Source organism: Aptenodytes patagonicus, chromosome W (assembly GCF_965638725.1).
Source record: "Aptenodytes patagonicus chromosome W, bAptPat1.pri.cur, whole genome shotgun sequence".
Lineage (NCBI taxonomy): Eukaryota > Metazoa > Chordata > Aves > Sphenisciformes > Spheniscidae > Aptenodytes > Aptenodytes patagonicus.
The window spans coordinates 15,491,515-15,515,614 of record NC_134981.1 but is presented as its reverse complement, the minus strand read 5'-3'; the positions used below and the strand labels follow the sequence as shown (position 1 = coordinate 15,515,614).

The window sequence follows — 24,100 nt, the reverse complement described above, 5'->3', positions numbered from 1 at the left end:
GAATAATGTAGTTTATAGCTGGATCAAAAGATAATGTTGACTTGAATGTCAAGAAATAATACAAATATGAGAGAGTATTTTAAAGCTTTTTAAATTGGAGCTATATTTCTTACACTAACAAAATACCTAAATATGTTTATCATTTAGCTTGATCAAATATTACTATTTTCAGCTGATTATTACTAAATGTTTTTTCCAGTTTATATATTATCTTTTTACTTTCTGGAAGATTTTGTTTCCTCACTTTTAAAACAAATTCATTTGAGGAGAATTTAATCTCTCTAAAGACCAAAGTTTAGCCTACTTAAGCTCATTGAGTACTTTGAAGTTCATTGAACAGGGGCTCTTTTGTTAAGTCCCTGTTTACTAGGAAGACTATACTTTTAGTGGAAAAATAGTTGTTCAAACAGAAATTGAAAACTTAGTCTTTGATTTGTGCATTGTACTTCTAAAAAAAGTGAGAAAAATCATTGTCTTTATTAATAGGATAAAATCTGTTAGTTACACCTATTAAATATAATGGATATATAATAAAAAGTTAATCAACTTCTTTACTAGTCCATGACAATGGATGAATGATATGATTATAAGATCTAACATGACTGAGTTTCTGGGCATTTGTGTACTCAAAATCAAGATTTCACGCCATAGATCAACCCTTTGAACAACCAGATGCCACTGGAAGAGACAGTCTCGCTTTGTCACGCTCCACCTTGCCTCTTTCAACAGTCATTAGGTAGTGCCTGGCTGTCACATGAAACCCCAACCTGCCCAAATAGTAGAGTAAGCTCTGCTGGCTTGAACTCCCTGCTGATAGAGAATGCTTTATATGGTGAGCTCTAACCCTTCCATTGATTTTAGTAATTCATTCCTCTAATCATAAGAAAAAATTACAAAACATTTGAACATTAAAAAAGTTCTATAGCTTAACTAAATTTGTTTGGATATTTTATTATGTTGGTGATGGTGAAACTAATTGTTTGATTAAATTGTAGAAATGTTATCTGTTTATATGATAGTCAGCTCTTGAGATGACTAATGCTGGTCATCGTGTCCTTCGGTATTTTGGTACTTTAAGCATATTGCACCTCTTTAAGTATCAACAAGTTCTGTTGTAGTCCTTGAATTCAGCTTTAATTTTCTGCAAAAGATGCAGTAACGAATATCTACTTCTTGAATATTATTACTTTTTATTTAACATAAACTTATTATAAACTGTTAGGATATCTGTGTCTTGATATACTTGCCTTATTTTCAATTTTTATTTTAGATAGACTTGGCTGTATTACAAAAAAATATATTTGAAATAAAAAAAAAGTGGAAAATTATTTTCATCCACACTGTAAGAGATGAGCTAGGTAATTTCACCGGTCCCAAAAGGCTTCTTGGTTTTCAGATCTTCACTAGGAATTGTGCTAAGATCTCTATACAAGATACCTGCGGTACGAGACAAGAAATTGTCCCCTCCTCCACCTGTGGAAGTCCCAGAAATCACATAATCTGGCTGCAAGGGAAGTCAGAATGGAAACTGGAAATGGGATTTTTAGCTTTATGTCAAAACATAGCAAGGCTGAGTTGTTCTGATGGGTTGGTAAGGCTGGAGCTAGATGCTGCTGACTAAATCAATTTCTGTTGATTCTTTAGGCATGGTTTCCTGTCCCTCCCAAAGAATTTCAGGAGCTATTCTAGATTTGCAACTGTGTCCATGGGTGCATTATTGTGGCAGGGGAGAAAAGCAGATTAATTCTGTCCCACCCAACTTTCTGGAGACAATCCAGCTTATTGGATGTGTGCAATGTGGAAAAGATTAATTAACCCCATACAATGTAGCTAAATTAACTTCTTTGCATAACATGGAGGTCACAGGAACCTTGATTCTTGAAATTCGATATCTGAATGTGTTTAAATTCTCAATCTAAATAGCTTCCTACTAGTGTAATAGTACATTGAATTTTCTTTCTTGGTTTTCTTGTTTTCTTTTTGGTTTTGGCCTTTAAAAAAAACTGTAAAGGAAAATTGAGAGTTGAAAAATCAAATCCAACAAAAACCCACACTTGACAGCCAGTGGATTTTTACACACGATCTTTTTCATATGCCTCTGTCTCATGGCATGGACTTCTGGTTTTAAAAGCAATTTTATGTTTTATCCAATCTGTAGGCAGGCACAAATGTCTTTTTCACAAAATATCCTTTGTAGGATACTTGGCAGTTTGAAACTCAATGGAAAGTTAGACTGGGGGCAGCATTAGAGCTGCACATACTAACAGTACCAGTGTTGTCCTCTGCCTCAAACTGAGAGAGTCCTGTCTTAGCTTGTTAAAGAACATCTTTTACTGCATGAAAATATTGTTTATCAGCAAATGGGCAACTTGAGAGTTTTATGTTTAAAAGGGACTGTAATTCTTTCAGACTTAGCAAAGCAGCTACATCTTGTGAAACATGATGGCCTATGTTTGTGTGTCAAACATTTTGTGTTTTGAGATCATGTCTCCTTCCTATGACTGGCCATAAATCCCAACAACTGGCAAAGACATCATGTCCCAGGGAGCAACCTCTGTGGTTTAGTTGCTGAGTATCAAAAGTTCAGTATTATTTAATAGTCCAGATGCCTGAAATTCATGCAGCCATGACTTGCTATGCCTCAGTTTCATTCACACAGTTTGAGGTTTGCCCCAGCACTCAGCTGGTAGCAAATTGTGAACACTTCTTGGACAAGCCTCAGAACAGATTTCATAGTTCCCTGCTGCTGCCTGTTACCATATCTTGCTCTCGATATGCATAATATAGTTACCTTACTTGTGGTGCTTATGGTGGCAAAATAGTTCTGGAGTGTTGCTTTTAAGTAGGGGAAAAGGCAGATCTTTCTCTTCCCTGGTGATCTTTCAAGTGTACCTGACAGCAAAGCAGCCCATCAGAGTTTAATAACTAGCATATGACTACCTGAAAATACTGAAACTAAATTACCTGATACCTTTTTTTATTCATAGCCACTTAAGAGAAACAGGAAGATTTTCATCTAACTTTCTGGGAAGGGTTATAGTTCCCAAGCCCTTCCCTGAGGCTTATGAATCTTGGACAGCTGAGCTTTTCCCATGTTGTTTGTTGTTTTACAAAAGTTCATACAAACATCAAGTGCTTTTCATTTAAAGTTATACCAGCTGCCTATGAATTTTTAGTTGCTTGAATACAAGGCCAGGGTTACATGGATGGTGTTTTATTGTTCGCTTAGCTCAAGTGGAAAATGGCTTAACCATATTAATCAAACATTCCAAACATATTTACCATGAGCCTGAGGTCAAATCTGGTCATTTTTAGCCCAGAAATATTTCTTGGACAAGTTCTGAGACATGATCTTAAAATGGAAACTCTCTCATACTTAATGGTAGCATTTAACAAGGATCTTAATTTCTGTATTTATTATAAAAATATATGGCAAACTATATTCACTGAATATTCTAGTTAATTATGTTATCCTTTACTATAATATGAGTATTTTCATTACACTATTCAGATACTTTTTCAGATTGAAACTAATTTATTTTTAAAAGTTAATTTTTTCTCTTTAATAGCAACAACAGACCAGCAGGCAGCCTCATTTGAAATGGAAATGTCTCAAGCTGGTTTTAGTGCTCATTATTCTCAGGTAAACAAACAGTTTGAAAATAGAAGTTCTTTTACAAAGTAGATTTTTCTTGATGATGGCATAAATTTGGAATGAGTACTTCAGAATTCTTTGTACAGTCCTGTTTGCTGTTGGAAGTTTTGGAGTTTCCTGTAATCCAGTTAGTTTTTTGTAAAATGTATATAATGAATTATTATAAACAATGAAAGCTTAAGAGAATAAGTACCTTCTTCACACAAACTCTAAATTCGGTGCTCCCATAGCACTTTCCTATCAGGAGAATTTTCTATAATGTGATTTATTTTTTCTTTCTACCAGGGTCTGTAGTGACAGGACAAGGGGCAATGGTTTTAAATGAAAGAGGGTAGGTTTAGATTTGGATATAAGGAAGAAATTTTTTTACGATGGTGGTGAGGCACTAGAACAGGTTGCCCAGAGAAGTTGTGGATGCCCCATCTCTGGAAGTGTTCAAAGTCAGGTTGGATGGGGCTTTGAGCAATCTGATCTAGTGCAAGATGTCCCTGCCCATGGCAAGGGGGTTGGACTAGATGACCTTTAAAGGTCCCTTCCAACTCAAACCATTCTGTGAACTATAAAACTGTTCTCTATAAATATATAAATTGATATTGTTTTGGTGAAATTGAGACAGAAGAGATATAAAGGATATTTCTGTAATGGATATGATCTGCATTATTAGTAACACAACATATTCTTAGTTCTGTTAATACATTGAATACCTCAGTTCTCAAGGGGTAAATATTTATTAAACTGGGATGCAAAAATCCCTGGGAATTTGTATTAGCAGAAAATCACTCCCTACATATTTTATTTATTGAAAATCAGAAAGTATCCGTTGTGATGATCTGCTCAGTGTACACAAATTAAATGAAAATTTAACATGAGATCAAAAGAACTGGGAAGAGTTAAGCTTTAAAGATACAAAAGATAGCAACAGTGGAAAAGAACAAAATAGAGTAATTGAACCAAGCAAACACTGAGGAATCCAAGACAAACTGATATACATAAGAAAACCTTTAACATGGCTTTGTATACAGCTCAGCATATCACTGGTAAAACAGAGAATAAAAGACCTTCAATATGATTTAACGTAAATACTTTATTGCAGAAATACTCTCCATTCATTTTTACTCTCTGCACTGTGTTATATGTTATGCTTCAGATGGTGTATCATACCTTAGAAATGAGTATTATCCTGATAAGGGAGCCTGAGGAATATTTATAAGATTATTTATTTGGTAGAGCATATTCTTGAAGTTCCCAAAGAACTGACCTGCTGTCATCAGAACCTCTATTCAGAAGTGGGTCTTCAGTCCTTGGTGCATTGACAAAATCTGGTGTCTGTCTTATCTAGAAGACTACATTCATGCCTTTAGGCAAGAAAGGTCAGCAAACCATTTCTCATTGACAAAATGCTCTTTTTAAATACTCACAGATTCAACAGAGAAAGGTTCAAGTTTCTGAAAGTTTGTCTGGGAATGTATTCAAGTGTTGTATTCTCTGATTAGCTTTGCTAAATCTCGTCTTTCTGTTTTGGCCTGGAATAGTGGGCTGAAGTTGTAGGAGCTATGTTTCATTCTGCTGCTTTTCCTGAATGGCCTTTTTTTGGCTGTGTTTTTAACAAAGAGGGGAAGATGTTGTAGGGGCCATATTATAGTAGGAAAAGCAGGGCTAAATATTGCAAGTATACAGGAAGCATTACCCAAACATGAGCATCGTGATCAATGAACGTCTAAAGATGGTTCACATAGAGAACAGGCTTTTTGTTTTTCTCTGCATAAGGATTGGATCATGCTTGGAGCAGTTGGAGCATATGACTGGAACGGTACAGTGCTCATGGTGAAGAACAGTGGTATTTCAGTGCTAACTAATGACGCTTTTTGTGACAGGCTTTCGGAAAAAAAATGAACCCCTTGCAGCCTATCTAGGTAAGAGAAATAGCCCATCTTATAACGCTTTTCAACAAATGCTACAAAACCTCTCTCTAATCTCATTCACAAAGATTCTCTTACAGAATATTATCTTATATTCTAGGAGCCTGGGAAAATTTATAATGTATGGACGTGTCTATGATATGACTCTTTTTTTCTTCTTTAAAAAAAAAAAAAAAAATCACTACTACAATCAAAAAAACTAGTCCAAACACTTATAGCCCCCTAAGCATATCTAGTCTTCCCCAATAGAGATGTCTAATCTGTTCAGAGAAGATTTCAGATTCCCCTAGTATTCTTCTTGAGTTTTTCTCTGCCTTGCTAGTTAAAGTTTTTTTTATACAATATTGTCTGAATCTTTGCTTAAAATTAAGCCAATTTCTGTCACTCAATGGACAAGAACAACATTTTACCTCTGTTTTCTTTATAACGTTTTGCATATTGGCAGGCTATTGTTTTCCTCTCAGCCTTTTCTACCAAAAAGCATGTCAGTGGCCTTGCTCTCTACTCTAGGTCTTGCTTTCTACACCTCATGGTTCTGTTTGCGCTCTGTTATCTCATTTAAGCCACGTTTTTATTGATGAAGAGTCAACACTAGAATAATTTCATTTTCCCTAAGTACATTGTTTGTCGTCTTCACAGAATTCCATTAGCTTTTTTTTTTTATATCTCTGATTTGGTAAAGTTATTTTGAATTTAGATCCTGTCCTCCAGAATACTTGCAACCCTGCCACAGTTTTGATTCATCTGCAAATTTTTTTGTCTTCCTTCACTCAAGTTGGTAAATTGTTGTTAATATTAAACAGAGCTAGGTTCAAAATGCCCCCAGAATCACACTTGAAATACTCTATCAGTTTGACAATGAGCCAGTAACAACTGTTCTTTGAAAGTAGATTTTCAGCCAGCTGTTCACCAGTTATTTCATCAGTACCATCATATTATTACACTATGTAAGAATGGCAAAGTGAACGTGACTCACCAGCCTGTGAACAGGTTTAATGGCACAGTGGTGCTCATGACTGAGACTGTAGGCAATATACATCCGGCCCTTTTGTTTGACTCTGCTGTTATTCCCTAGCATAAGTAGGGCTAAACATCTAGTTGTAGAATAAGCCTTAAAAAGGCTCTGAATCACAGCAAGTATTTCTGATGCATTCTGTGTGTACTGCATCTTGACTTCTTTTCTGCTTCCTAGGATATAGTGTGAATTCAGCATTGACACCTGGAGGCATACTGTACATAGCAGGACAGCCACGATACAATCATACTGGCCAAGTTATCATTTATAAAATGGAAGGAAAAGAGGTACAAGTACTTCAGAGGTTAAATGGAGATCAAGTAAGTATGCATTCATGATTAATATATGAGAGGAATATGGCATGAGAAATAGAAATAATGATTTCAAATGAGAACTCTGTATCAGAAGAGCAAATGAAACAGAGTTTTAAGCAAGATCAGAAAGAAAGGTTAGGTACATGTTCTGGTCTAGTTAGTAATGGAAAGTGGACTTAGAGTAGTCAGAGACCCTTGGAAATTTTCTCTTTGTGGGGTAAACCTTTGCCAGTGTCAAAGTGGTTGTAGCCATCTCTGCACTTGAGTCTTCTCTGTCCACTGAGTGGAAGGGGTATGTCACTGGCAGGAAATGGGTGTGACAAGCAGGGTTCTGTGCAAGAGAGATCAGCTGGGATAGCATGAAATATTGAATAGCTGCTTGTTTATGTTGAGTAGCAGCTCATTGAGAGTTGTTCCTGCAGGAAAAAACAACATGTAATCGTATAATTGAAGATGGTAGTATAATATTATGCACGTGAGGGTTGAAAGACCTGACTACTCTGGTCTCCCCAGGCTGCAGTACAAGCTTCTTTCAGGAGAATTCAGGTTACCTAATTTTCATCTTTTACAGCTGATATCTGCAGCTCAGACAATCAGTTGATCCTTTTAGAGTCAAAGAAGGAAAGTGGGCATTTTTAAAGTTTGAGGGATCTGGCCTATTTGAAGCATCTTCTGTGGGATGAGAATGCATCCTGCACTAGAAGGGTCTGCTTCTCATGTTGAGTGTAAAGGAAATGCAGGGTGTCTATCTTAGCTGTAAAGTGAATGTAACCAGATAAATCCCACACCTTGTACCCAGTCTATGAATGTATCTAGCTCTTTGTGTAAATCTTGTTCCTCTGCATTCAGTGGCAACTTGGGAATTTTGGAGACTGCCTGCACTGTGTTATCTCAGAGCTCTTATCCATCATCCTACCTTTTTCCCCTGGCAAGCCTAAGATCATTGATTTTGCTCCTTCTATGTATTATTGTTGGGACTGAAGAGAAAACTAGCTTCCCCGAGACACTTCTATTCAAATGCTGTCTTAAGAGGTCCTACTCCCCTAAGCAGGTAGGAGGCACCATTTGTACCTTTCAAACTCAGGAGAGTTGAAAGTTGAATGGACCATTTTTAAATAAAAAATCTGACAACAAACCCTGAAACAGAAAACAAGCTTCAAAGGCAAACAGACCAAAAAGATTTTCTAGGTAGCAAAGAAAACTTCTGCCTAGTGGTTAAATTTTGGCATTGTTGTAAGCAACTATAAAACAAGTCTCTGAATAGGAAGTGTTGCTGACTCTCTCTGATTTATACCTTCTATTTTACTGCAGATTGGATCATACTTTGGGGGTGTTATTACCACAGTCGACATCGATAGGGACTCATTTACAGACCACCTTCTTGTTGGAGCTCCTATATGGGAACTGAAAAAGAGGAGCAAGGGAAAGTATATGTTTATGGTCTGAATAAGGTAAGGACGATGTTTATTGACCAGGAACAGAACGTGCTCCTTACTGTCTTCATATCCTTATTTTAAAGAAATATGATAATTTGAGCTGGGGAAGATGACCTGTTAAAAACAGAGAAACAGGATTTTGACAATTGAGAGTATAATGCAGATTATTTTCTGAAAACTTTCTTCTCAAACTTTTTTTCTCACCTTTTTTTCTAATGGAGTATATTATATAGATAAGCACTATATCCTGTAAACTGCAATATGGCATAGATGCAAATTTATAGGGTTAATTTTCTATCACATTTTCTTTTTGCTTTCACTCATTAGGGAACAGTAGGGCTCATCCATTCTAAAAGTGTGTGCTCCAGTATTCTTGTGACTTGCTTACCAACCTAGAGCTAAAGTCCATACATCTAAAAGCTTTTAAGTATGTCATGACTAGATTTGGGAATATACCAGATACACCTCAGTTTCTTAATTTGATACGTCTCTCCTTCCAATGTCTATGCATACTTCTTTTTTCTTTTAGTCCAGTACCATTGTGTATTGTTATAACGCATATCAAAGTAGGTCCTGGGAATGATGGCCTCCTAAAATACTGCTGCAAGAAAAGGGCCTGAAGAGACTGGATCTATTTGAAAAGGAACTCTTCCAGTTTTTACGTGCATGTTGCTAACAACAAATTGCTGGTGAATAGAGTTGGCGAGGGAACAAAAATTCCATGTCCTCCAGTAATGCAAGGATTTGAAACTTTTTTCCTGTGCTTCTTTTTATCCATCTCCAAATAAAGGAGATGCAGCAACTGCTTGCTGCTGCTAATCTCTAACGTGGAACTCGTGGGGCCAATCTCTTGGAAAGATTGGTTACATACCATACTGTATGTGTGGTTTTGGTCTAGGATGCACACTGGACACTGACCAGAAGAATTCATATGTAAGGCCATGGAGTATGTGTCTATTGAGGATAGAATTCAGTCTACATAAGAGAACTGCTGTCTCTTCTTCTGGAATAACAGTATTGCCATCTGTGTTTCATCAGAAACTTGGCTTGCTTCTCAGGTTAAAAGAATGCCTTTGGAAGAAATCTATACACTATCTTAAGAATGAAGTGGTTTACTTATAATAACATCCAAATATGATACTATGCTTTCCTGTGAACCTCTAACTTCAAGAAATATGCATAAGCATCTAGATGCAGAAAGAGAGGGAGCGAGAATGTCTTTTCCCACCTGCTGCTCAAAAAGAACGCTTGAGTTATAGTTACAGAATCACAGTTTCTACAGTGAACTCAATCATTATGAATAGGATGCAATTATTTCATTTAATTCATCAGTTTGTCTTCTGTACAGGAGCTCTTAAAAACCTGTATTGCTAAAATGTTGATGGAAATCCACAAACTCTAAATCTGTTCTTTCACAGACAAAGTTTGAATATCAGATGAGTCTTGAACCTATAAAGCAAGCATGCTGTTCGCTGTTAAAACGTGACACCTGCAAAGTTCTTAAGAATGAGCCTTGTGGTGCACGCTTTGGGACTGCGATTGCTGTGGTGAAGGATCTCAATCTTGATGGGTATAATGACATTGTAATAGGATCTCCCTTAGAGGATGATCATCGGGGAGCTGTTTATATTTATCATGGCTGTGGCAACACAATCAGTAAAAAATACACACAGGTATGAAGTAAAACTTTACAGGTTGGCAGCTGCTGTAAGTGTATGTAGCACAAATCTTGTTTTCCCATCTCTTTCCAATGTAGAATCAAACTGTAACTTCACCTGTCATGACAGCTTCTTTTTTTAAAATGCTCTGTACTTTTAAACTCGGTCTGATTTAACCAAATTTGACTCTAATATTGTTAGAAAAGAAAGTTGCATGTTTTTATTAGAAACCTTCAAAATGTTCTGCACAGCCAAAAAAGTAGTTATTTTGTAATTCTGAAAATTTATAGTGTGTTCATCACCATGGTAACCCTTTTAGGATTATTGTAATGAAAATATAATATATTTAAAGAGTTTAAAAGCCATCTAACTGCCAACAAATGCATCTTGAACGTTCTTATAAAATCCTTCAATATGCACTACATAAACTTCTTAATGCTTTCCACAGCGTATTGCATCAGGTGGAGATGGGGAAACAGTGAAATTTTTTGGCCAGTCTGTGCATGGAGAAATGGATTTAAACGATGACAGGCTGATTGATGTCACCATTGGAGGCCTTGGTGGGGCTGCCCTCTTCTGGTATGGATACTCACAGCAGCTGTTAGGCTAGAAAAGAACCATTTTGTCTTGTGATAACCTATGTAACTTACATGCACTACAGTTTGGACTGTTGTGAGAATACTGGTTTCGTACTAGTTTTATCTCATACTTTGACACTGGCTGTGAATCTTCATATTATCATGTCTCTCTAGAGGAAGTAGTATAAAACTTAATAGATAATAGTAATAAGTATAGGAATGTTTTAGAAACCTTGTTAGCCTAGCATGAAGACCTTGTCCCCCTAGATCATATTCAAAACAGAAACTGATTCCACTTGCGAAAAGAGAAAGTAAAATAGAAAAAAAAACAAACCCTAAGTGTTCTCTTTTCTACGCTATATTTCATGTTATCTTATTGGCAATATCAAGGATGGGCTCAAATGTAAAGAGGTCGCTAAGAAAACTCCTTTGACTTCCTAATAAGAAAACTCTAGTTTGACTCCCTACAAAAAATTTTGGAAAAATTTAACTAAACTTTCTGGTGAACAGTGAATTCTTTTTCTTTACAAAAGAGCATGATTCAGATGGCATAATGGGCAATATATTTTTAAGGGAGAAGGGAAAAATACTATTAAGAGAAATAAACAAGGTAACATGTAATCCCTCACTTCTAAAGCACAACTAAAACTATTTCACAGTTCTTTCTCTGGTAAGGTAACTGCTAAGCTAGCTCCTTGCTTTCCCTGTCCTGCTGTTCCACCTAACTCACCATCAAGTTTGTCAGGTCTTGCTACCATCCTCAAGCTGCTAGCTTCTCACCTTCATAGAATCATAGAATCATTGAGGTTGGAAAAGACCTCCAAGATCATCGAGTCCAACCATTGACCCAACACCACCATGCCCACTAAACCATGTCCCTAAGTTTCATCTGGTAATTTGTCTTTCTAAAAGCTCCATGTGTGAACACAATGAGGTGCCTCTTCACTGCATTGTTTAGATCACAAATCTGAAGAAAGCTATTTTGCCAGCTAAATTTTCTGCTGGTTTAGTACACTGGCATACTCCATCTCGAGGCCAAAAAAGGAACTGAGCCAGAGCAAAGGGAGAGGCAGGAACGTGATGCAGGGACAGGGGTGAAGGGGAGTTAGTGAGGCAAATTCGTAGTAAATCTCAGCCTGTTTATCTACCCACAGCCTAAGAGATGACACACTACCCTCCAGCCTGTGTATAACAACATGTTCACCTGTGGATACTCTCGAGGATGGGTCTGGGTCTTCAGTCTCTTTTAAAATGGGACTGGCTCTATAGAATTGCTTAAATGCTTTTGAAAATATTTCCTTTTATCTGGTATCTGTTTTGAAGAAAGTACAGCGCTGTGGAGAAACCCTGTGACCATTTTCTCTTTAATTTGTTGTTTACTGGTACTATGTATAGAGTCTATAGTTAATTACTTGCTAGACCATCATATGTGTGTATTTTAATGTTCAATGTTGCACACTTTTATAAGTTCATTCTTAAGAAGTTAAACAGTTGCTGCTATTATTTTCAAGGCACTTTCTCTCTTTTTGTGTTTTTGTTAAGGTCTCGTGATGTGGCTGAAGTAAACGTTTCCATGCAATTTACACCCAAAAGCATTAATATCCAACAACAAAATTTGTCAGATAAATAAAAGAAAAACAATATGCATAAATGGTGCAATTTGTTTTAAGACCAGACTAAAATCGAAGGAAGATACATTTGAATCCAGTAAGTAGGATAAGCACTAACCTATGGAATCCTTACATTATAAAACTGCTGTGCTTACATTCATTTATTTCTCCAAAAATGGAATGCAACTCTCAAATTCACTATTCAAAATGTATTTAAGATACTGGGAAAAATAGGAATGTGTGGAGGCAAATTGGTTCAAAATATTGATCTCTACTTCCTTTGCAGGTCTGCAGTATTGGATTACTCTTGACTCACAAAGACAAATATCTCGAAGCTTGTTCACAGAAAGCCGTGAGAGGAAAATGCAAAAAAATATAAAAGGGTCAGAATGTATTAAACATACCTTCTACGTGTTGGCAAGTAAATAATTTAAAGTGTTTTTCTCATGTTGACATTATAATAATCCAAATGTATTCCATTAATTGTAAATTGGACAAAAAATCTGCATCCAGAATTAATCTTAAGTGTACATAAAATTTGTTTACTGCTTAGGATTTATATATTTGTATATGTATATAGATATAAACTATTTACTTATATGTACAGTCTACTTACCTTTGTCTCTTTGTGTCTGTCTTAAGAGCATAACACTTAGTGGAACTAAGCAGCTGTTGTGGTTAACAGTCTAGGTACATTCAAAACTCAGCAGGAGAATGTGAGCTGGAAGTCTAGTTTGCATATTGGTGCAATTCCTTCTACTAAAATATAGTCAAAAACTCGCAAATTAGGTTTGGGATAGAGAATACTCATTCACCATAAAACAGAAATGTAATTAGCAACTGTGAGTATGAAATTGCCCAGATTGTAACTAATGTGCAGAGTGAATGGAGGTGTATGTTATAAGCTACCCATATTTAAGACATTTAGCAACTTCACAGTTTTATCATAATTCAAGACTAATGATAAATGATGCCTAGAACTTGCTTGAGTATGCAATACATCTAATAGCAGGTCTCAATTTGACTTCATACAAGGTGATACTACTGCTGTTCATCTTACTGATCCTTTTAGTTGTCCTTAAAGAGGAAAGGCTATGAGTTGACAGTTCTGAGACATTCTTAAATGAAACTGTGTTGGATAAGCTCAGGCTATGTGACATTTTTATGATGAGATGAGATACACAAAAACATCAGTAGGTATTTATAAGAGTTGGCTCGTGCATTAAATGCTTTATCATCAATTGCAAGCATTCAAATGTTTCTCTAAGCAAGGATGGCGACAATGTGACTGAAAAATATTTTACTTCAGCATTGTGTTTGGGGTTTTTTAACCTCTTTAGATATTAAAGTGAATGTCTATAACAGCGATTTTGTTTTCTTTATATTCTAGGATAAGCCTGACTTTCAGGACTCTGTAAAGGTTTTGCTGGAGTTCAATTTTTCTGATCCAGAGAGTGGACCTGTTCTTGACAGCAACTTGCCAAATTCAATATCTGAATATGTAAGTCAGCAAGATTCGGTATTAATAACCAAAGTATTTAAAGTAAAATTCATAGCCCACACAAGAGCTGAAAGTATTATCCACAAATTGGCTAAAGAGGGAGGGTTGTTGAGCCTGTCCAGAAGATGTTTCCTCTAAATGAGCCTTCAGGAGTGAAGAGCTCAATTCAGTGTGCTTGGGAACCAGCCTGGGGTTTTAAAGCTGTCCAGAGTTAACTGAAGATAGAAGAGAGTACAAGCAATTTTATTGTCATTTTTTACATAGAGCAGGGGAATGTTAGTCATATGCTTTGATGGTGCTTGGCATCATTCATACTTTTACTATTGCCTCTTTTGCTAACCTAGATGAATCACTTAAAAGGGAATGAGTAGGAAGGTTATGTTTCACCCATGCACTTTACAGGATATCGGCATGTTTAACTGATTAATATTAGGGAAGACTTCTTTGATTGTCAGACAGAATACCTTATATAAAATTAGATGATGAATTAAAAAGCAAGTATTTAATTTTAATAATGTAATAAAATTGAGAATAAAAATGCTATTGTTGCAGATTCCTTTCGCAAAAGATTGTGGAGCCAAAAATAAATGCATTTCAGATCTTGTTTTGAATGTAAAAGCAAGCATAGCTGGAGACAGGTAACTACACTGGGTTTATTGTATCACTTGATATCTGTACAAAACTTCTATGTAAATTATAAATTCTGTAGTCTAATAAGATAATGCTGTGGCATAATTTCCAAATTGGAAACAACATAGTCTGGACACTGAAAGAAGTTCCTCTTTATTTTAAAAACAGATTCAAAGTTAAGATGTCCAACATTCTTACTTTATTTTACAGCTCTTCTCCATTCATTGTGAAGTTACGCAATGATAAGTTCACCATCCAGCTCTCTGTCAAGAACAAAAAAGACAATGCCTATAATACAAGAGTTTTGGTTCAGTATTTTCCAAATGTTATTTTTGCTGGCATTGAGGTAGGAATTTTTTGCATTATCACATTTATCATAACGTATATTGCTGGGGAGATCTGAGGAAGCCTTTGTATTAAGCCTGAATTCCACTGCTCTGGCATCATCTCAGTTGATTGCAAGAGATTCCCTGGGAGTGCTGTCCTTGCTTATACCTCTAAAAGAGTGTATTTGTTTTGACCTGGGTGGACTATGGCCTAGCCTCCACTAACGACAGATGCAAGTTTCACAATGACACTTAGACAGTAAGTGCCTGCATCTCAGATGAACGTCAGCATCATGAATCATCTGTACATCTGTAGAGCCAGAAATGCCTCATTATTCATCAGTATGGCTCCTGAGCCTCTAGGATTCTCCTTTTGCACATGTATAGAATAAGCACTGTCATGGGAGGGTAGCGTAGATCAGTGCCTGCCTCATGCCTACCTCAGACAGCATTTCCAAAATAGCTGTCCTTCTGCCTGCCTCAGTAGATATGCTATGAATTCACCTCAGTTCAGGTGGGAAACATTTGAGAAGTTTGTTTCCAATCAAAAGTCCTGATGTTGCATGTTAGGAGAAGTCAGGGATCCATAGCACTGTTGCTGACCCTGTGGCCATAATGTATGGAGTATGAATGTCACTTTTATTGCTAAGTTAGGAACACATTTACAAAATTACATGTAAAAACCGTGTACTTATACATATGTTGATCTGCTAGATCCCATGGCTGTTTGCATGATGTCCAGTTTGTATATAATTGCTAATGTTCCAAACGCTTTCACTGGAAGGGAATAATGGCAACTAATTAATGTAGATGTCTATAGGTGGAAACTGTTTTGCAGAAGTTGTGGCTTCCTATTTTTATTCCAGTTAAATTAAGGCTTTGACTCTTATGATGTTTTGATGATGAAAAGTGACAATGGTATATATGTTTGATAAGCCCTTGACGCTTAGTCAAAATTTTAAGAGTTTGCACAGGGTATTGATTTCACTTTCTTTTTCCTTTAGGATATACAGAAAGATAGTTGTGAATCTAATCACATCATCATCTGTAAAGTGGGATATCCATTTCTAAAACCTGCAGAAGAGGTAAAAAGTTCCCCTGCATGCAAGTTCTTGCTCCATGTTGTTCTAAGGCCAGGGCAGTCCCTATCACCTCTGAATTTCTTTTGTCTTGCATTCACCCCAAAACCTGTCCATGCGTGTTTCCCAAGCTATTCTTGATATGAACTGCATTGAGCCAGATAAGAAAACATCAGGTCTTCAGCAACTGGGCAGTCAGATGTGGTATGTGAGGAGGTAAAAGGTGCATATTGCTATCATTGACACTGACAGAAGACAAGTGGCATGCCTGGCCAGAAGGGTCTGTCTTCAGAAGTATAGGATATTGGTTAGGATATACTGATAAGACATTAGATACTGTGGCTTTCCACAGGTTGGAGCCTATGACTTTAGTTATTTTGTATATGAAATTTAATCGGTTGAAAAGAGAATAGGCTGGTATCTGGAAATGCTAATCTGGATCTGCCAATGCCAGGCATCAAGACTTCACCTCTGCTCAGTGGGGAGTGAGAGACCTTTCCAGCAAGCAGTCCACTTAAAAATCAAGCTCCAGCTTGAACAGCTCTAGTGATAAGTCTGTATCTCCTGTTGGAATAGAGAGGGAGCTTTAGCTAAACTTAGCCTTTGAAAATATGCATCTAAGCCTCACTGAAATAGTTCTGATATTGAATTGGGAAATATCAAATTGCATGCAAATAAGACAAACTGTCTTTCCTGGCAGTTTCTTGTCAGTTCCCCTGTCATATCGGGTCTGTGTTGCAGATACATAACAGAGGGGGAGGATCAGGAGAGATGTCCTCTTATATTGCCTCCCACATACACATTCCAGCTTGTCTTGGACTTGTAGGAAGTAAATCAGCTGTTACTTTCTTGAAGCCAAATGAGCAGACTACCTAATGCCAGTGCCCACAAATGTTCCATTCCCAGCTTTACTGGAGTTTTCTCATTTTCTTTACATGCTTTCATTGTCGGTTTGTCTGTAGCTATAGATCCCTAAATTTAGAAATTTCATACTCTCCTTTGCATTCAGAAATTAATTAATCTCTTATTCACTGATAAGCATCCCTAACACATTCCTTTTTAAAGCCTTTTCCTGGATTTTTTTTTTTAATATGAAGAAATATCTAAGACAACTTTCTCTGGGTCACTTTGTAATAAAGATTTGTACACATTAAAGAAAAAATAAAAGTCTGAGCTCAAAAATCCTGTACAGTAACAAATAGTAAAACTTTTGCTTCATATAAAATTACCCTTAAGTGTCAGGGTGTGAAGAGGGACATGTTTGGGACAGTGTTCCCAAATCTTGTGTAGTGTCAAATTGTGATAGATTTGCCCTAGTTCTAATGAGTAAGGAATTTTTGTGAGACCTAGTAGTCATTTATTTACATTGTAAAAATTTCTGTTCAGTATTCTAGGTGTTTTACTATATATTGAGATTCCAGCAGCCTTATTTAGGCAGCTCATCACCACTGCAATTGCCAGGTTTTGATGGTTCTCATTGGAGGAAAAAAATGGTTTTGATAAATTGCTTGCAAGACCAGTTGGTTTGTATTAAGAATTATTTAGCAATGTATTTCTAATATACTATATAATAAGTTTTACTGAGGCTTCTCAGTTCTGAAAATTGGAAGCTTCTGTTTAATAAGTGATAACTGTTATTTCCTTCTTGGTTGGGGCAAATTCAAAAAAGTTGATTCCTTCATAGAAAAGGGTTAAAATGTGAATAAGGATTCCATAGGTAAAAGTAGCAAAATTTTGCTCATTTTTCATTAAGTCAAGCCTTATTAGTGTGCTTTTATTTCCTTTTTTTTTTCTTTTAAAATGTGTAATGTATTTCTCCAGATTTCCTTCAAAATATCATTCCAATTCAATGCATCGTATCTCCTGGAAAATGCTACTATTCATGTATACGCAACAAGGTTAGTTGCAATCATTGCTTGTTTACCTTCTGATTTTTTTTTTTTCTTAGAAAGCTCTACAGCTTTGTGTTTCGTAGTAAAACAAGGATGACTTTTCTAAAGTCAGAAGTGGTTAAACAATCTGTAGAGCTGGCAGCTTTATGGATGTACTCAGTCCAGCAGCGGACTGAGTGGACTAAATAAATAGCTGTTTGTCTCTAGAGCCTGAGAATCATAAATGAGTCATAATTCCCAGTAGTTTTGCCTTCAGAAAAGGTTTATTCTCTTACAAAATTGCCTCATACTTTAGCATGAATCAGTTTATGCTAAACAAAAAGGTCTTGCCCTCAAAGAGCAAGAGCACTGCAGAAGTTTTCTGTGATAGAGCTGGATGGGTAAAAGGAATGCACTCTGTTTGCCGTCCCTGCATAATACAGGGATGGTGTGAGAGTAGTGGCCCTTATTTGGTCCGTTTTCATTCAGTCAACTACAGTCTGTAACTTTAACAAAGATGCATCTCTGAGCTGGGACTGGTGCAGGACTTACCTTTTTAGTTACTGGAAATAGTCTTTTGAATTTATTTTTAGAGACAGTAATTAATTGGAAATGGGTAGTGTGTTTTCATACCCAGAGCTGTAGGTATTTCAGTTTCTTCAGGTCCTTTCCTGCCTAGTAGTCCTGTTGCATGTGCAGATGAATATTAGAGTCTGATCTGAGCGGCATATGTTGTTTTATTTTAGTGACAGTGAAGAACCACCTGAGACCTTGAGTGACAACAGAGGACATGTTACAATTCCAGTAAAATATGAAGTAGGATTAATATTTGTAAGATATTGATGCTTCTCTGTACTTCTATTTGCTAGCACAGTAAAGAGCAGGTGTTCAAAGAGAATATAGTACTGTTTTGTTGTTGAGCTGTGCTCAGTTAGTATCTACAAATGACAGCTTCTAGTCTCATGAATAGGAAGCACAGGCTGCATTGAAAAGAGCAGTTATATGAAATAATGGAGCAGTCACTGTCCCTATCTTGCTGTAGCTCCTTCTATCTCTTTATATTTGATCTGCAGTTTGCAAGTACAACAGCAGCTTTTGTTGATTCTTGTATTTTGCTCTATTCATTCAAAGGCATTTCAGGTACATAAGAAAGCAAACACTTCCAGCTTCCTGATGGCCGTGAGTTTGTATTGCTATAATATTGCATGGCATAGGGTTTGATTTCCAGCTTCAAAAATTAGCCTTAATTTTAGATTCTCAGGGGTTTGTTTTTATCAGTTCAGACATAAACTTTAAAGCAGGTCTTGTAGTATACTTTATTTTCAGAAATAGCTAGAATTCAGTTAAATTCCATCCCTGAAAACCATTATAAATATTATCAGTAAAGAACATTGCATGGTGTGCAGGTGTAAATAATTAAGTCAAATTCATATTGGATGCATTTCATGGCTCAAATACAGCCTTTTTTGTCCCATAGGGAACAAGATTGAATTTAGAACATGCTAGTTTTGTTCTTTTTACTTCGTTCTCTCTTTTATAGGACACTTCCTGTTTCACATGGCAATACTCTTAGCACAAGGAACTACACAGCTAGAATAAGAGCAGCACAATCAGGCCCTGATGTATTATTTTTGGGAACAATGTTTGCTCATTTTGTAGTTTTATCTGAACAAAACATTTGAAATGTACATAATAAAAAGTGAGCACTAATCAGAAAATGGATGAGTTGCACTTTAGTGGAAGTAGCAGTGCACTCTTAATTGCAAGACTCTAGTCCTGGAGGATTAATGAAATAATGAAAAGACATATATTATTAAATGCTAGAGTTTTTATGAAGCTTTTGTGCTTATTGTGTTTTGGTTTTTTCTTAACCCACAGTGTTTTCAAAGAGCACCATGTTATAATTGCAGCAAATGATACCGTCCCTATTGCTATTAACACAACAGAGCAGATTGGGGATGAAGTTACTCTGCATTATAGGGTAAGAAACAAGTAAAACTGCATGATATAGGTACTGGCTTCATCTCTTCCCTTTTTTCTTTTTTTTTTTTTTTTAATTTGGTTTTAATCACTTAATGTGATAGCCTATTACTTAAGTAGCAGCTATGCAATATGTTAGACCTTCTACATGAGAATTTTGTGTTTTAACACTCCCCCCCCCCGCTTGCTTTGGAATAAGGTGAGTCAGAGGTTCTCAGAGTGGTCCATCTCCTGTGGAGTAGTTCTGGTGGGTTTTAGAGCCCCTGCCCTCAGCAGGGGAAAGAGAGCATGCCCTGGTAAATGAGAACTTAAATTGCAATGAACGTAGGTCAGAACAGATACTTTCAACATCCGGTCAGCTTTGAAAAAGGCAAATGCCATACTCTAAGAACGTTGTCTTCCTAATGGAATGAATACTGCAAACTAAAATCACTTGGAAAAGATATTTAATGGACTAGAAGCCCAGCCTCAAGTTGCAGTAGGACTGAATTTAGTTATCTTGAGAACATCCTTGTTTCCCAGTGTAAATCCAATGCTGAACAAAGGTCCCATATACAAAAGATAAAAGTCTCTGAATCAACTTTCTGTCTATAAAAAATGGGCATGGGAAAGGTCTTGCTCTCACTAAACAGCAATGGCAAAGGTTGTGGGGTTTTTTTGGTTTTTTTTTTTAGCCCACAGTGTCTTACTCAGCTACTTTTTTTTTTTTATTCTAAAAGTTCAAATCCAGTAATCCCGAGGCTTTTTGTGGATGTTTAAGACATTATTCATCTCACTTCAAAATCTTTGCTTTCTGAATATAAAAGCTGGTGGACTGCAGAGCATACCATTTATGATCTCATGAGCACAACTCATCTCTGCAAGCAGCTTATCACAAATAAGTAGTCAGAAGAAAAAAGTTAAAACAGGATCTTGAGTACGTATTAAGCTCGTCCACTTCTGAGACAGGATTGCCAATTCCCCTGCCACCAATTCCACCAATGCGTTTTCTCTATCCTCAGCCATAGCAGGCCTGTTCAGAAGGAGCAGCAGCTTACAGATATGTCCTGTGATCTTCTCAGGGAAAAGAGGGGAGAGGAGCAGGTGAGCAAGGAGGGCTGTTGCCTCAGCACACCTGAGGAGGAACTGGCAGGAGCCACTGTACTCAGCATTGGCTCCTCTCCCATGTTAAAGCATTTTGGGGGCTTTATTAAAAATTGCAATGAAATGACCTTAGATAGAAGTCCTGGATGGTAAGAGGATGCAGTAAACAAGATAACAAGAAAGAATCTGTCAAAATGGCCCCTTTCATCCTGTCCATTTGATTTCCTTCAATAGAGCATTCCATTACCAAAGACCACAGGAGAATGTGTCTTCTAATTCACAACAGGCTGTTCTCGGGGGGGGGGGGTAAGAGTTCATCACACCACTTTTTGCATAACTGACTGTGGAAATGTAAAAAGAAAAGAAAAAAAAAAAGAAAAAAAAAAAACAGAAGAAAAGAAAAAACATAGAAAAGGGGGGAAAAAAACCCACAATAAAATAAGGAAAGTACTAATCAAAACTTTTTTCTTACAGATTGAAAATGGTGAATACTTTCCAATGCCAAACCTCACGCTGCAGATCTTATTTCCCAATGTAACAGCAGCCAAGAATACTCTTCTCTACCTCGCTGCATTGTCACATTCCCAAGTAAGCTAGGAATTTGTATTTTTATTATTATTTTAAATTTGAAACTTTTTTTGGTGTAAGACACTGCAAAGTGCAAACATCTGGGATTACGCCTTGCTTCAAGGTAGATCTTGCTTTTTAGTCTAAAAGACAAGATGCTGGTGTTTTAAGAGTATGTAAAGATGTGCATAAGAAGACAGAGATATAAATTTTCTTAAAAGGAAACAAGCAAATTTAACATGGTGCTGAACAATAATTGGACTATAACAAGGTTAATTTGATATATTGCCAAGTGATGAGGGGTTCAGACTGAGAAATGAGGGACGGGAGTTCCTTTCTTAGTTTTGCAAATGCTCTAGTTCTGCTATGTAAATCTAGAGCTCAGTCTCCTGTTCAGTCCTCTTCTTTCTGCTACTGCAATTAATCTTCCTGAATTTCTGCTCTCCGGCACTAACAATCCTCTGGCTTCTTCCTTGTCTGGGGCACTGAGACATCTTGAAGGGGGTGGTAGGTCACGTCTTTCAAATACTCTTCACTGCAGCCCTCATTTGAGGGCGAGTAGTTTTTCTGTTTTACTCCTCCAGAGCAGTTGGAGGAGATCACAATTCCAGCAAGTACCATGATTCCAGATCTGTAGATATTAAAACTAGAGCTATATCAATAACTGGATGACTGAACAACCCAAATATCACTAAGTGGTGACCTGAACCTCCTTTTTTTTTTTTTTAAATCTTTCCCTCAGAGACAGACACGCATGCGCACCTCTCTCCAAATATTGCACATATTTTGAGGTGTTGCACCACTGAAAAACAAAAGAAACAGTCTAAATGAAAGTTCAAGGTTCACTTTAAAACAACAACAAAAAAAACCAAAACAAACCCCAACAAAATATTTCATGTTTAGACTGCAAAGAAATTATGTCTGTTCTTAACTCCTTCCCCCATTATTTTTGTTCCTAAGAAATCACCACATTTGACCCAAGTTTGCACATAAGGTCACAAGTCTGCATTTTTCTGTAGGTATAATTCATCTACTGTTAGCTAAACAGTGATAGTAGTGTGCCAAAGTGCACTGCAGGGGATTTGCAATCCTCTTCACACTAGTGATCTGAAAGTGAATGACCTGGACCAAAAAACCAAATTCCCCCACACCGAAGACACCAAAGGATTTGCCAGCTGCCTTTGAAGGAGCCGTGGAGGGCTAGCAGTGCTCCAGCACCCACTCCCCCTCCCCGGGCACTACAGCAGAGGCTCCTGAATCCTGCACTTAACGTTCCTGTCTGCTTGCTAAGGCAGAAGCTCTGTGGATTCCTGTGCAAAAGCTATTTAGCTCTCTTAATAGCCAACTCTTCCTGGTTCATGTAGTGGTCATCTTGCAGGAAGCTCTTGTTTGCTTCTACAGATGTTTAAGTAGCTGGATAGAGTTTAGGTTAAATTATCTCATAAAAAGCTCATTTGTTGTTTGAATAACGATACTTCAATACCTACACCATCTGAAATTCTTCTTCTGCACTCTCCCAATATGCAGTTTTATTACATTTAGTGGCTTGGTGCAGTTAGTAAATATTATTAATGTTATTAATGTTGGCTTGTTTCCAGAGCTTTTCTTGGTAATAGGTTGGATATTCAGACAATAAGAATAATATTTGTATTTTGCTAACAGAATGCCATCTGCCAAACTGGTTACCCTGTAGATCCCTTAAAGATCAGCACTGGGAAACCATTTCTGTTGCCAAAAATAAAAGAACCTACAAAGGATACAATTATGGTAAGCCTACATATAGTATGTATATTCATCCCAGATCTTTGAGCTGAGTATTTCTGCAATAAATATGTAAAAGCTTCTTTCAAACTGTATCCTATGGAAACTCACTTTGTCTTAATAGCCTGAAAAGGCATCTTTATGTAGACTAGCTGTAGTTTTTTATTTTTATTTGGCTACAAAACTGTATGTGGAACTGAATTTGTTGGTGGGTTTTTTTTATTTATTTAGTAAATGTATAAATAACAGTAGCACATTTGACAGCTGAGTAAATCTTCACCTTCTATATTCTCAGTGTAACTAATAAATAATATTTTTAAAGCTTCTCATGTCCCTTGCGACTTTTTTAGACATGCAGTTGAAAATACTTTCAAATGCTACCACTCTGATCTGGCAGATTTTCCATGCAGTTGGTAGAAATATAATTGATGACCCCATTTGGAAAGGATTAGCCTCTCACATTTAGATGGAAGAGTTGCGAAGTATAATTTTGCTGACATAGTTATGTTGGCATGTCAGGGGGAAAACCATCATACTACCTCCTCAGCATAGAGGTACAAGTTGAGTTTCTGGTGTGAATGAAACCGAGCCATGAGAGGAGTATTTTGCCATGCTTATCATATGTCCTTCACAGAGGTGATAAAGGTCCAGGCTAAGCAAATGTTTCCAAAGCGTTGATCATACTTCTGCTGCCCTCCCAGCTAGCAAATGATACTGGGAAGTAAAGATACCTAAATTTTCGCGCGCGCGCACACTGCCCTGCTTGAAAGATTCAGGTGTCCCACGATTTGAAAGGGTTAAGAAACACTGCAGAGAAGCTATAGCTGTGTTGGCAGAAAAATGCTTCTTGCTGTTACAGGCTGTGCCTCCTTTAGGAGCTCTGCTGATGAGTTTTGCTGTGTACCTACAGTAAGAGCTTCCTCAAGGCTAAGCGAGCCTGCAAAAACTGGGACTATTCTACCACAGCATGAATATCTTAACTCATTTTATATACTGCAGTGTCATTTTTACGTAAAAAGCCCCAGTAATTAATATCAATTTAGTGTTGATGCCACAGCAAATCTATGATATGTATACATACCAGTTTACATGTTTTTATTTTAGTAACGTGAAAAAT

General features: G+C 36.9%; 1 protein-coding gene across 1 annotated transcript in view; it reads left to right on the top strand.

Annotated features, from left to right (window-relative positions):
• The window catches only part of LOC143172000 (integrin alpha-1-like), a 65,515-nt gene that overhangs the window by 37,554 nt on the left and 3,861 nt on the right, over positions 1 to 24,100 (top strand). Inside the window, 20 exon segments of the mRNA XM_076361207.1 lie at positions 3,570 to 3,643; positions 5,423 to 5,539; positions 5,541 to 5,568; positions 6,767 to 6,909; positions 8,215 to 8,293; positions 8,296 to 8,354; positions 9,758 to 10,012; positions 10,446 to 10,576; positions 12,118 to 12,190; positions 12,192 to 12,282; positions 12,472 to 12,602; positions 13,576 to 13,686; positions 14,239 to 14,324; positions 14,527 to 14,662; positions 15,647 to 15,727; positions 17,543 to 17,619; positions 18,339 to 18,425; positions 19,468 to 19,573; positions 21,130 to 21,243; positions 22,885 to 22,989. Coding sequence (XP_076217322.1) covers positions 3,570 to 3,643; positions 5,423 to 5,539; positions 5,541 to 5,568; positions 6,767 to 6,909; positions 8,215 to 8,293; positions 8,296 to 8,354; positions 9,758 to 10,012; positions 10,446 to 10,576; positions 12,118 to 12,190; positions 12,192 to 12,282; positions 12,472 to 12,602; positions 13,576 to 13,686; positions 14,239 to 14,324; positions 14,527 to 14,662; positions 15,647 to 15,727; positions 17,543 to 17,619; positions 18,339 to 18,425; positions 19,468 to 19,573; positions 21,130 to 21,243; positions 22,885 to 22,989 — 2,084 coding nt within the window.